Source organism: Bacidia gigantensis, assembly GCF_019456465.1.
Source record: "Bacidia gigantensis strain McMullin 20006 chromosome Unknown contig_255, whole genome shotgun sequence".
Lineage (NCBI taxonomy): Eukaryota > Fungi > Ascomycota > Lecanoromycetes > Lecanorales > Ramalinaceae > Bacidia > Bacidia gigantensis.
In genome coordinates this window covers 199,590-212,789 of record NW_025408605.1, presented here as the reverse complement: position 1 = coordinate 212,789, position 13,200 = coordinate 199,590, and the positions used below count along the sequence as shown (strand labels likewise).

Here is a 13,200-nt window from a genome sequence, read left to right as displayed (position 1 = left end):
GGAATGAGATGTGGAGCTGACAAGAACTAGTTGCATCATCAACATCGCGACTGCCGTTGCTGAAATTGTCGTTACGGTCGCTTTCATGGCGTGCGCATGGGCGGGGGATTTGAGAGTCGCGGGTATACTGGAGTGGATCATCTCGTTCTTTGGAGCGTTTTATATGTGGTCATTCATTGGCATATTGTGGTAAGTTTGCTCTCGATATACAAGTATTGCAATTTGACACGTCTTTGTGCGTCAGGATATCGAAGGAAGAGGTCGATGCCGGCGAACGGCAGCCTCTCCTTACAAATCAGGACTGACTTGCAAGTCGCCTTAAAGCATCAAACGCTCCGTCTCCACCATCAAGGTTCACTATTTACGGAAATTCTACCCGGGTGAGAAAATAGTCTCCGTCCGCTATACTCTCAGCTACCAACACATCGAATCCGCAGCAAATCTCTTGTACTTGTAAAACAGTCAAAGATCGAACTCTTAAAATGTGCGAAGTCCATTTCTGCTCGACGTATAATAAGCAAGAGCTTCGTTCTTCAAATGCTATCAAAATTACCGGACTTTCGAGGGTTCCTTGGCGTCCAAAAAGGGGTCTTCGCGCGCCAAGAAAATCGGCTGAGCACAAGGCGAGAAGCAAGTTGCTTACGTGAGACGCCTCTCGCGAGCTTAAAAGCCCTATCTTCATGGTACAATGGTGGCTGCTGATGGTCCATATAACATAAGCTGCCTTTCAACATTGTTCCGCGAGTCTTTCGTTGAAATATTCACCTCGCGCTGTAGAAACCCTTGGTGGTCCATCAACGTTCATCAAAAGCGCAGCCAATTTCCCCTTGCCCTGTTCTTTCGCGACGCTCTACTTGATTTGCTTTCTGTGTTTCTCTATCAAGCATGAATAACCTAGGCGGCGACCTAGCGAAGATAGTCCTAGGCCCTCCAGTACAATCATTGGCGACTGGTAGCACCACGGGCACAACGCCTTCAGTGAGAGACCCCGCCTTGCAATCCCTCAGCGCAGATACCCCCTGAACTAGCCTCTAACCATTTTAGGACAATCCTGTGAGCCAGACTGGAGCGACGAGCACACCGGACACAGAGACCAGTCAAGCTACTCCTTCGGCAGAGACGCAAGGAGTCCCTCCTGCAGTCGGCGCGTCTCAGCCTCTAGCTCCAGCTCCTCAAAGGCCGTTAGGACGAGATAGTCGGGGAGGATTACCATCAAGCCCTGCCCCGCGCGGACGAGGTGGTCTACCCTCTGGACCTGCCCCAAACAGAGGAGGTTTACCATCAAGTCCGGCTCCCAACCGCGGTGGCTTGCCCTCGAGCCCCGCTCCGCGAGGTCGTGGCCTACCGTCAGGGCCTGCGTCTTCGCGCGGAGGATTGCCCCCGGGCCCAGGTCCAGCGCGTGGCGGTTTACCTTCGAGCCCTGCTCCGCCTCGTGGAGGGCTGCCTTCAAGCCCGGCTCCTCGTGGACGTGATGGTCTGCCGTCTGGGCCTGCTTCGTCATGGGGAGGCTTACCTCAGAGCCCTGCCCCACGCGGAAGAAGTGGTCTGCCTTCGGGCCCAGCTCCAGGCCGTGGCGGACTGCCCCAAAGTCCAGCCCCACGTGGACGAGGCGGGTTACCACCCGGACCTGCTTCATCGCGAGGAGGCTTCCCGTCTCAGCCCTCGACGACGCCAGGCAGTATACAAACCCGGCCGCCTCCAAACAGACCAGGTTTCCAGATCAGTCGATTTACAGTCGATGATCAACCGACACATGATATCATAGCGCCGTTATTCGTCTCGATCAGGAAGCTAGCAGGGGAGGTTGCCGCCAGCTTGCAAAGCGCGAATGCGGCGGAGAAGCAGCTATTCACTAAGTCTTTCTGGCCTCGTGGCGCTTTTCAGGATCTTATTACCAAGGTCAATGTTACTGAGAAGAATTGCTATGATGCTGTGTTAGGTAAGACAAGAGGCGAACGTCGCGCCCATTCGTTGCCGCGGCGAAATTCTGGTTGATTATTGTCAGAAACATATACGAACCTCTCAACCCTCGCGAACGTCGTCGTATCTCCGCCCGGGGCTCCAGCACCGAACGCACCACAAGGGATCTCCATCCGTATTCATAGAGAGAACGCCGTATGTGTCCCTAACAATCCTTCCATCTGCCTAATAATACACCCAAGACACCCTTTCGAATTCCCTTTCGTCATGAACACCTCCTCACTAACAGCGCCTAGACCCAAGACGAAATCGACGATGGCGCAAAAGGCGGCTACAACCCTCAAACTGATTCCATCGAGCTTTTCGAACCGTTCTGGAGGGCTGCGGATCTGCCTGTCGAGGGCAACCCACCTAGTACATTCAATGATGTAGCTATTGGGGGCATCCATGCGACTAAGGCTATCATTCTTTTGCATGAGGTATTTGCTGCCCTCTTCCAACCCTCCCCACTTTCCCCATACCTTGCCCAATCGCCGCCATTTTTCGGCTTCTGGTTTTCTTATCAGACGTGCTTGGCGAATCTTCACTGCTGATGTTGCGATCGACGACTAGCTCGTCCACGTCATGTCCATCAAAGCCCCCGGTCTTCGCCCTCTCGTCAGCGCCGCAGAAGTGCACACGCGAGAGGACGCGCCCCATCGTGTGGTCGATGTTGCGATGGGCGACTATTTCATGGGTTCGCAAGCTGAGAACGTTGCGCTGGGTGCTGTGAGGCTTGATGGTGCCGCTCCTAATTTGGTAAGTTCTCGTCACTTCCTGGATGTTGACCGGAACATGTGGCATGGAGAGCTGCTTTGAAAGTTGGGAGATGACTGACGGAGTTTTTGGTGTGGTAGACGCCTGAGCAGCTGCTCAATGCAAAATTGCATGTTAAGGCGTATGGGGTGGTGGGTACGAGGGCGCTGGCGCAGTATGATCTTGCACCCCTTGCGACAGGGTTGAATGCTGATAGTTATGCTATCTATGCTGCTGGTGAGTATTCCGGATAGCCGTGGACTTGTCCGGTATGAGATCTATTCTGATTGAGGCTTTAGGTGTGTGGTTTGCGTTACATGGAGGGCACGGAACCGGTGCATAATTAATGTCGCGGCCTTGAACTGGTGGCCTGGTTGAAGCTTGTGGGATTTTTGGTGAAAGAGTAAAGTGCGGCAGGTTGGTTGAAGGGACGACTAGGGATGGGAAGGTAGTGCGGTATGTCTTTGAGCCACTGAGAAAACACTTCCGCCGAAAGCTCTGCTTCTTTAAGCCACGCTACTTGTTTCTGCAAAGCTTTTCCTGCCTTTTTGTATAGCGATATTATGTATTGCGGCCCCTTGTGTTGTTTCTTTGCCCATGTATCACCACCTCTCAATTCCTCGTGACCTCGAAGAGGGTTGCAGCCAGGTCCCTCACACCTGAATCCTCACTCTTCGCTAGAGCCCCTTTGATCCCCTCTAGGATCTCCTCTCCAACCCCTTCCTTGCTTCTTGAATAGACATCGATGCCAGCTGGTGTGAAAAGCGTCTTCGCAAAATACGTCACCGCCCATTGTCCGCCTCCTTCCAGGTCGCCGTAGCCAAGCACTTCCCAGTGCGAGCTCGCAATCTTCAGCCAGCCTTTACCCCTCCAATCCCATTCCCCTGTGCTAGCTCCTCTTGTATCGATGCCCAAGACCGTCTTTTCTTTGTCGGAGCTCAGCGTTTGATAGGACACGATATCTTCGATCTGGTCTTTGTTGGAGGCGGATGGAGGATCAAGAGGCTTGTAGCTTATAGTGACGTTGCGCTTTGATTTCCACATTGGTAGGGTCGAATGTGTGACGTGCCATGTGCCGGCAAGAAAGGAGATCGATGGTGGGGTGAAAGTTGAGGGCTGGGGGAGCGAGACGGTAGTCGGAGGACGAAGGGCCATAGGTGCGGAAGACATGAGCTGCAATCTGAATATATTGATGCAATTGATTGCTAAAAGCTCGAAAGTGGTGCAGAAGATCGATAGGTGTAGTAGATTGAGTTCAACAGCATTTGATGCGAGTATTGGTTATGCCATGAGCCCAAAACGGCCAAAAAATTCAATCCGAGCCTAGTTTCGGGCGTGGCGGCCGGAGGTTCGGGCCGATGACAGCGACGTCCGAGGGGCGGGGTCAATGGCTGTCAATAAAACTCCTTATTGAGGGCGCTTTGACTCCTTTTTATCGCAATACTGACCAATTGACGGCTACGATTGTACCTATTGTTGCTGGGCTGTAAAGGCGATACCTGAGTAATCAATCGATCAATTTGACTGATGCTAATGGTTCCCGCATCATGGCACAAAATACCAAATTTTCTACGCTCCAAATCACAATGTACTTTGCGAAAGAGCTGTAGACAATGTGGCTCTCGAGCACAGCATGGAAGACCTCTTAGCAATCGTATGTGTGTGAAGGTTTGAAGCCAATGACAATGGAATACTCCTACGAGCCGCTTCCACATATGAGCAATGCTTTTAGGGTCTTTACTCTCTTTCCATCTGCTGGCTTTGACGATCCACTTGACGGTTTTATTCGAACAGGGGCATGGTCCAGCTCTCTATATATAGCGATTTCGTATGTCTGGGGAAATCCAACAGCATATGCACACATCCACATCGGAGACAGGACGTTACCAGTCACAAGGAATCTCGAGGCGGTTTTACGCAACCTGCGAAAGATATCCGAGCCAATAGAGCTTTGGGTTGACGCCATATGTATCAATCAAAGCAATGTGCCGGAAAGAAATGCCCAGGTACAAGACATGGCCAATATCTACAAGGCAGCAGAAGAGGTGATAGGCTGGATTGGTGAGCTAAACCCTGAGGCACCAATTGGTTTCCGCATATTTCGCGAGATCACTGCTAGACATCGCAATGAAGGCTTCGACGACTTTCTTGACGCATATATTCGTGACGTGTCGAATGACCCTTCCTGGGAAGCCCTGCTGGAATTGCTAGATCGACCGTACTGGACTAGACTCTGGATACTTCAAGAGGTCTCTGTGAATCTTCAAGTTTCTTTACGCTTCGGCAGTGACCCGGAGAACATGATCAAGGTGCAGGATCTGTTCGAGTGGGACACCATCCGATTTGAGATTGTGGCTAAGTGGCGAACACACCGTAGAAGTCATACCGAGGAATCCTTTATCCAACGATTTGATTCTGTATTGAACAATGTCTATAACGCAGCTTTTGTTCCAAGCCTATATCCTCTCACGTTGGAAGAATTCCAACCCTTCCTCCTCTCTTTGCTCTGCGGCGGACCATTGTGCTCGTGTCCGCAAGATTTTATTTTTGGAGTTGTTGGATTGTTCAGCCGTTCGCCTGTCACTGTTGATTATGGTATCAGTCCTCGTGAACTCTTCCTTGCGGTGCTAAAAAGCTACCAAAACCACACGCAAAAGTTAGATTTCCTGTCTTGGGCATGGATCAATCAATCAAGCCCAAATTCTACTTACACAAACACATACGACCTCCCAACGTGGGCGGTTGATTGGGCATGGAGAGAGCGTTTCGTCAGTCCCATTCCACTCGCCAATTCAAAAGAAGATCAAAGGATACTCTGGGATACAATCTATGCCGCCTCTGGAGCGTCAAAATACCGTGCGACAAATACTACTGATCCAGATATACTGAATTTGAGGGGCTGTAGAGTAGCGACAATTGAAATTCTGGGCACTTTGGCTGAGTCCTCTGTGTCAACTTTGTGGCCAAAAGATTGGAGCTCGATTGCTCATTTTGGTAATTACGAACCACCGCTCAAGAACGCATCCCGACGGGCAAATCAGCCGGAACTCAAAATCTGGCATGCATCTCAATCATCTGAAAAGCGGCTTTCGCTGTCGTATGAACAGTTGGACGTATGGTGGAGGGTCATCTTAGGTGATACGATTTCGCGCGACCGACGAATAGATCCACCAATGGATGGACAGCAGCCTATCCCACCAACGAGTCTGAAGGAACTTGAAGGTCTTTGCAAACACTTGATCGATTTTACTCAGATTCGGGTTCACGACGGACGACGGATGTTCCGGACCAAAGATGGAAATTTGGGGCTTGCACCACCTCAAGGCAAACCTGGTGATCAAATTTGGATCTTGCTTGGAGGGGATGTACCTTTTGTTCTTCGACCTTCAGCCGACAACACTGGGGAGTATCAATTTGTTGGGGAATGGTGAGTAAATTTCAAACAATTTCGGCAAAGATACCTACTGATTTTGGGTTTGCAAAAGCTATTTGCATGAAATGATGGATGGCCAAGCATTCGACAGACCTGGAGTGCAACTAGAAGACATTCGAATTCAGTCAAGCCTCGATAACAATGGTGATTAAGAGCCAGACAGGTATTTATTCCATTCTGAGCGTTGGACCCATTGAATCTAGGTGACAGGGTGTGAGTGCCCCTAGTGTTTCAGTGTTGGTCTGGTGTTCCGCTCGCAGTTTCTATCGTTGCTGCCATAGTCTTTTTCGTCATACGGCGCCGTCGATCAGCTCGGCATGTGAAGAGAAAGAAAAGCGGTGAGGTGATGGAACTGAAAGATACCTTTAAAAGAAAGGGCAGGTTGAAGAATGGTCGAGGGCTGAGATGGAAGGCGACGTCATAGCACAGCTGCATTCACACGAGCTTGAGACTAGCCCTGGGCCTGGAGGACATGATCTCTCATGCTTTCGGAATGATCGGCTGGACTTACTACTACCTGTAAATTAATTGGTAGAAGGCATTTGTGGCTGTGGGTAACCTCAGGCGCTACTGCATGGTCCTTCAGCACGCTAATGCAAGGTCCTTTCGTTGCGCTAGGGAAGAGATGTTGCATGTCATGCAAGGCTTCAAAGCTCGGACAGGCCACTATATCATCTGGGGTCGTTCCTGCCTCGTCCACTTTCCCTTGAAACATCAGGTCTTTAGCCTTCACAATGCCTTTTACCACCTATTCATCGGGAGCCGCGCCCACAGCTGACGATTGGGAAGCCCGCCGTGCGCAGATCACACATCTCTACTGTGAGGAAGATAATACGTTGGCTGAAGTCATGACGATCGTGAACAAGCCAGAATTCAGAGCCTCGTAAGTGAGAAGTTGACCCCATGCGTAAATCTGCTTACCGGTCAGTGCCAAAATGTATAAGTCTCGAATATCCAAATGGGGCTTAGGAAAGAACCACAAGGAGTACGAGGCCCGTGCGATCATACATGCGTACGCTCAAGATCGGAAGCCATCAAGGTTGCGACTCCGCGGCCAGATCGTTGATATCAATGGCGTGCTACAGTATTTTAAGCGCAAAGGCATTAGTATTCACGACGTGCTCAATACAGACGCGAAACCACTCCCAGGCCTGGTTATTGAGACGCCTGCAATCAAGTTATGCTCAAATGAAGATAGCAATGCGCGGGCATTTCTTGATTCGGCAATTCAGGCAGGCCCATCTCGTATAGAGCCTCCAGACTCGCTGAAGACGGCTGAAGGTTTGTTTGCGGACATACATGAATATGCTAAGGCCTTCTTCGGGACTGGCTCTCCGTTTTTCAATGGGAGAGAAGCGTATAGTCTTACTTTTCTAGGTCTTGATTACGAGGGCATGGATATGCTCTCTCATTTCCTGAGGAATCATAATTTATCAGAATGGTATAATCAAAGCTCCCAGTACATCGAACGGTTTGTGGAACGTCAGCCATTGCTCGCCTTGCCCGCCATACTCGAGGTTATTCTAGAAATGCAAATGAAAGACCACAAGCTGTTGGCACGCTCAAGCTTTATGCAATTGTGTGCAATGTCTACAAATCTGGGGCCTAGAGAAGGTCCAGTCTGGCGTTGTCGACAGAAGGTTGTCACTCGAATGAGCGTACTCATCAATAAAGATGAAATGAAAGACTGTGTGACTCAATTACTACAATGCTTAGTGGACTCTCACAGAAAAACCCTAGGTGGCTTCCATATGCACACCATTGCAGCTACGAGCTCTCTGACGAGAGTGATGGCGAAATTGTACGGACCTGAACAGGTTTTGCGGTCACTACAGGTCCTGCACACGGCTTTGGAAGGGCAGCAGCCCCCTTCGCGGAGCAAACGCTCTGGGTTCTGCGCGACTTGACCGAACTTCAGGTTGAATACGGGCAGCTCCAGTTCGCTGAAGCAAAGGCGCAGATGGAGAAAGCAATCGAACGATCAATAAGGGGGACAAATATGATTATAAGCTCTTGGCGGGAAGGATTCTTAATCAGACATGGTTTCTTTGCCATCAAAGCAGACTGGCATGATCGGCAAGGGAATCAATAACTTGACTGAATGATCAGGATAATTGTCGTCCTTCATCATTTAGAGGACACATTTCCCCCACAAATAATGCATTGATCATGGGGGCGATAATATACGTACCAGTCTTTAGGCATACATTTTGCAGTAAGTCCCTCATAGGATAACATATTAGACGAAGATTCACATATAGTCTTGATCTGACTGCTATCTTTCCGAATCTTATACCAGCCAAAAATCACCCCTCCATCATCAATGTTTCTTTTAAAAAATTTCCCCTCTCTAGTCAAATTCAGAGTGGCGAAGCTACACCTGCACATTCAAGGGGGGTTGCATCCCCACCATCGTTCATCCAACAAAACCTCTCACAATCGCCTTTCAGCTCGCTTTCTCAATCAAAAACGCATTCACGACCGTACTACCGCTCGACCCCCTCACAATCTCGCCCTCAATGAAACTCTCATTAAGATACGCATACGGGCCTCCGATCTCAATAACCTGTATCACATCAATAGTAAGCATAACGTTCACACTCGTACCCAACATGAAGGAACTAGAACACTCACGATCCTAACAATCTGATCCACAGGCGACCCCACGCCCGCCAGGGTACCAAAGAAAGTCCCATTCTTATCCGTAGTACCAAAGACGATGATTTCTGGCTCTTCGACTGTCATTTTGTTTCGAAAGAGAGGGTAGGCGGTCCCACCGGTCACGGTGGCGTTGAGAGCGGGGCCGGTGATCGTGCCGCCTGTCACGGGCGTGACTGAATGGTGAGTTAGTCTGAGATGCTTGTGAGGGGTGGGGGGGAAGATGAGGTAAGAAATTATGGAGGGAGGGGAAGGGGACGTACGCAATCGGGTTCCTCCTGGAATATCGATGGGAGGCAGAGCGGCGCCGAGTGTTAGGTCTGCTGTGAAGAGAAATGTGGATTTGGGGGTTGCTGGGGGTGAAGAAGTGGCATGTGTGGTGGGTATAGGCAGAAGGAGGAGAGGGGCCAGGGCCAGAAGGGTGGAGAACTGCATTGCTGTGTTGGTTTTGAAGACAATTGAGGTGACAAGTTTCAAAAGAAGATAATGCAGTGCAGTATATGTCAAAAAGGATGCTGGCTGATGTGAGTTGTAGACTCTGATGTGGGAGGGAAGCTCGGGTCAATATAGCTTCTTCAGGACTGCTCGGCTAAATCATCGTCCACAATCCTAGTCATCTAAGAAATTAGGATATTGTAATCACCGCCACTTTTTCGAGTGTTTAAATGAAGGCTAAGGCTGATTCGACATTCTAATGTAGATGCTTGAAGATATGCCAGGTACGATGTATTTCTCATTGGGCAATGGGAGATCTCGTACATGGGTATGCAAGATAGCAGGGGCCAACTCGCAACATGAACCGAGTATGCACTGAATTGTGACTTTTGGTGCCTGAATATGACGTCCTTTGTATGCGAGAGTACCAGCGGTACCAAGCCACAACCGTTGAGCGCATCTTCATGTCTGCCTTTGGTTCTAGGGCTGATATGTTAGACTCGGCTTAGAGACCACCCGACTGGAATTATATTCGATAAAACAAAGAATGTCATCGGAAACTACGTGCGGGATGTATATGCGTAAGCATGAATCGCACGTTGATATCCTAATCCGGCTAGTGCGGCTGAAGAAACATCAACCAGCGTGAAAGTAAGTTCTTGGTGGACTACGAGTCGTGCCAGGCAATTCTAGCATTCAATGTGGACCGCTTCTGCAATACTTTTGCGCACGCAAGATTTCCATTCGTGGCCAGAGATTGGTTGGAGGGTCACGTGTCTACGCGAATCCCTCGCAGCCTTGCCAATGTCTATTGGATATTCAGGCGATTTATGAAGAAGATGTAGTTTTTCGCCTAGTTGTCGGTCCAGATGAAGGGTCATATCGTCGAATAATGACTCAAATTGGCATTTGAATCGATTATTCGGTAAACGATATGGACCAAGGCACAATTCCAAGTGGTTTGGCTACACTGGTCCCCGAGAAGAATGACCAATCTACTCGTAATTAGAACTCATTGAAGGCAACTCCGCACGAATATTTCTAGACAGATGACCTTGTTCTTTCAAGCAGCCGCTGCATTAACCTTTGATGTCTCTGCGCCAGCTTGTAGAAGGCAAGAGATTCTGCACGAATTTAGCATCCTACGCTTATTATGAATTTGGCACTCACTTAAAGCCTAGTATAGAATTGGACATTAGCATTGATATAGGTCTCTCACACCTAACATGGTCTTAATGCGACAAGCACCTCTTGCACGCGATCGAGAAGCTGGTTTTATTGACACTCGCTTACGGGAAAAGGGGCACATTAAGCGCACAATCCTTAGCGCGGAGCCCCTTTTAAGACTTGCAGTGTTGAACAATGAGCTTCAACCCCTACTATCATCACAAAGAAACCGTAGACATTGATAAATCACGCAAAACATGGTGTCTTTACGTGATACTGCTATGTTACCAGGCACTGCATCGTGTCGTGGACCCGTTTTGAGACTAGTGCTCGACACTTGGACAGCGTGTATATCTTGCAGTGGTCTCCAGAGACAACATTTGTAGGCTTTTCACGTCAGAAAGCCATTGTGCAACCGGTCGTAGCACAAAGCCGTGTTGTAAGACCCTGCCAGGTCTTCATGTGTTACTCGGCGTAAGTGTCACAAGCACCTACACCGACTTTGCAGGATGCCTCAAGACTCCAGTGCCAATGGATGCTGCAGCCCACGTCTCCCAACATTCTTTGTGTCACCGGTTGGTGTTTCGGCTCTGCAGCCGAAAAAGGGCCCATAGGAGCTCAAGTGACACAGTGTCATGGCGACTCGTACGACACACCAATGTACGACTACCAATTCGTGTTGAGTCTCGTCTATATATAATCAGCCTTCGTTCCTGCTTTCTTTCATTTTCAAAAATCACCTCTTCTTTCGAAATCTACCAACAACCCAAGCATACTTGCCGTATGCTTCTACAGACATGTCAGGCAATCGGAGGCCCGGTGAACATTATAGCGAGTATCAATCCAGGTCTCCTAGTGCTGGATATGAAGAGTTTCTCTCACATGGTGTCCGAGGCACGACATTAGAAGATTCGCCAGGGATACCTGCTCATGTCTCACCTTTTGCAGCACGTCGTCGAGACTCACAAGATCCGGACTTCCTATCCCCTTACTCTCCACGACGCGAATCCCGGCATTCTCCCTCCGATCGGAGTCATAGATCGCATTCCTCGAGACCAAGCCATCGATCTTCTTCGTCACAACATGGACCCTCCCCCTCAGGACATCGTTCTTCTCCCTCAGGACATCGTTCTTCTCCCTCAGGACATCGTTCCTCCCCCTCAGAACATCGTCTCTCCCACTCGGGACATCAACCCTCTACATTAGAACAGGACTATCTATACCCTCCACATGGGCAACCTCCTCCCCGAAGGCGTCGCGATAGTCCTCCTGTACCTCGCTCAGACTATCAACAAGACCGACAACGACCCATGTCCAGAGTCCAGATCGAGACTGTAGAGCGTTTCGACAGGAGACTCACCGAAAGCGTTGATCATCAACGTCGTCATAGTAACCTCCGTCCGGCGGCCCCACGACCTCCCCGGGATGATATACCGTCTGGACCTAGGCCTACGAGGGGTTTTGACCCCGACGGCAGACAGCGGCCCATGACCAGATCCCAGATCGATGAAGCAATCCGTTGCGGGAATAGACTCACCGAAAGCGTTGATCATCAACGTCGTCATAGTAACCTCCGTCCGGCGGCCCCACGACCTCCCCGGGATGATATACCGTCTGAGCCTAGGCCCCCGAGGCGTTTTGAGGACGTACCAGTGAGTGGGTCCGCGGAAGATAGGAGGAGGGCAAGGCTTTATAACGACGGGTACAACCAAACTCGACGAGAACGCCGACGCAACAATTAGGAGGAGAAGCTTTGAAGGCAATTAAATCGACTTCTAAAAGCCTGCAAAGTGTCTGCGAAACGTGCGTGGATTGAACTTAGGCTTGGCTTGCGGATTATGCATACACTGATGAACATGACTTTTTATGATTTGATGTCAGAAAGATAGACTAGTTGCTTTTTTGATGGATAAATGAAACTTGCATTGCCTGCGAACCAGTCTCTTCAGTTAATGAAGAGAGACCTTAGAGGCTGCGGCATCATTTCTCATTAGCTGTTCAGTCTGCTTATTAGATTGAGGTTACTTCAGAGTCTGCAAATACGCTTCCAATTAGCCATATAACCTTCGCACTTTATAGAGGTAGTACCTAAAGGCTGCAAGAGTGCTTCAAATTAGCAATATAACCTACGAACTTTATAGAGATAGTACCTAAAGGCTGCAAGAATACTTCAAATCAGCGATCGGACCTCTGATGATATAGATCCTCGTTCTAGGGGCTGCAGCAATACTCCTGATTAGTGACTTAGGCTTTGCATCAAATACAGACTGAGAGTAAGCCCCTGCAATAGAGCTTCTGAATAGCAAATCAGTTATGTTACTTTAATAAGATTAGTTTTCAAGGCTGCAACGAGGCTTCTCATTGGCGAGTTAGGCTTTTCATTTAGCGGCTTATCTAAAATCCATAAGTTAAGACAAAAGAATGAAGAATGATTTGCCTTTGTAGATTCGCCACCGCACTGCCGCAGGCTTTTGCGTCTATCAAGTCTGGTTGCTGAGGCTGCAACATCGCTCCTGATTGGCAATTGAGTCTTCTCACTTAACGAATTGTTACTGGAGAAACCTAAGCAATAAACCCTGTGACTTTGCCTGAGGATCTTGGATAGACTCTTTGCTTTCAACAATGAAACTTGCATTGCCTGCATATCATGCTCAGACCATAGCGTAACGTTGCAGAGAAGGCTACTGAGGCACGAACAGACCAAATAAAGTTCCCCTCTGTACATCCTGACATCAGAACGTATTGGGGGAAAGCACTCACAAAGCTCGTCTTCGAAGAGATAAAGACGACCA

At 49.3% G+C, this 13,200-nt stretch overlaps 6 protein-coding genes across 6 annotated transcripts; 3 read left to right on the top strand and 3 right to left on the bottom strand.

Annotated features, from left to right (window-relative positions):
* Positions 1 to 2,544: 2,544 nt before the first annotated feature.
* On the top strand, positions 2,545 to 2,969 carry KY384_006808 (uncharacterized protein; the record flags this gene model as incomplete). Its single annotated transcript, XM_044815301.1, has 2 exons — positions 2,545 to 2,718; positions 2,817 to 2,969. 2 exons carry the CDS (start codon positions 2,545 to 2,547, stop codon positions 2,967 to 2,969), a joined length of 327 nt encoding a protein of 108 aa, XP_044667175.1.
* Positions 2,970 to 3,327: 358 nt separating this feature from the next.
* Positions 3,328 to 3,759, bottom strand: KY384_006807 (uncharacterized protein; the record flags this gene model as incomplete). The annotated part of the gene is made up of 1 exon (XM_044815300.1): positions 3,328 to 3,759. The coding sequence occupies one exon, from the start codon at positions 3,757 to 3,759 to the stop codon at positions 3,328 to 3,330; it is 432 nt and encodes a 143-aa protein (XP_044667174.1).
* Positions 3,760 to 4,430: 671 nt separating this feature from the next.
* On the top strand, positions 4,431 to 6,300 carry KY384_006806 (uncharacterized protein; the record flags this gene model as incomplete). The annotated part of the gene is made up of 2 exons (XM_044815299.1): positions 4,431 to 6,142; positions 6,201 to 6,300. 2 exons carry the CDS (start codon positions 4,431 to 4,433, stop codon positions 6,298 to 6,300), a joined length of 1,812 nt encoding a protein of 603 aa, XP_044667173.1.
* A 582-nt stretch (positions 6,301 to 6,882) lies between these two features.
* Positions 6,883 to 8,055, top strand: KY384_006805 (uncharacterized protein; the record flags this gene model as incomplete). Its single annotated transcript, XM_044815298.1, has 2 exons — positions 6,883 to 7,031; positions 7,077 to 8,055. The coding sequence occupies 2 exons, from the start codon at positions 6,883 to 6,885 to the stop codon at positions 8,053 to 8,055; spliced, it is 1,128 nt and encodes a 375-aa protein (XP_044667172.1).
* Positions 8,056 to 8,594: 539 nt separating this feature from the next.
* On the bottom strand, positions 8,595 to 9,241 carry KY384_006804 (uncharacterized protein; the record flags this gene model as incomplete). Its single annotated transcript, XM_044815297.1, has 3 exons — positions 8,595 to 8,714; positions 8,783 to 8,982; positions 9,070 to 9,241. 3 exons carry the CDS (start codon positions 9,239 to 9,241, stop codon positions 8,595 to 8,597), a joined length of 492 nt encoding a protein of 163 aa, XP_044667171.1.
* Positions 9,242 to 11,347: 2,106 nt separating this feature from the next.
* On the bottom strand, positions 11,348 to 11,973 carry KY384_006803 (uncharacterized protein; the record flags this gene model as incomplete). The annotated part of the gene is made up of 2 exons (XM_044815296.1): positions 11,348 to 11,605; positions 11,695 to 11,973. Coding segments are annotated over 2 exons (537 nt in total), but the record flags the coding sequence as incomplete, so codon positions are not given.
* Positions 11,974 to 13,200: the final 1,227 nt, after the last annotated feature.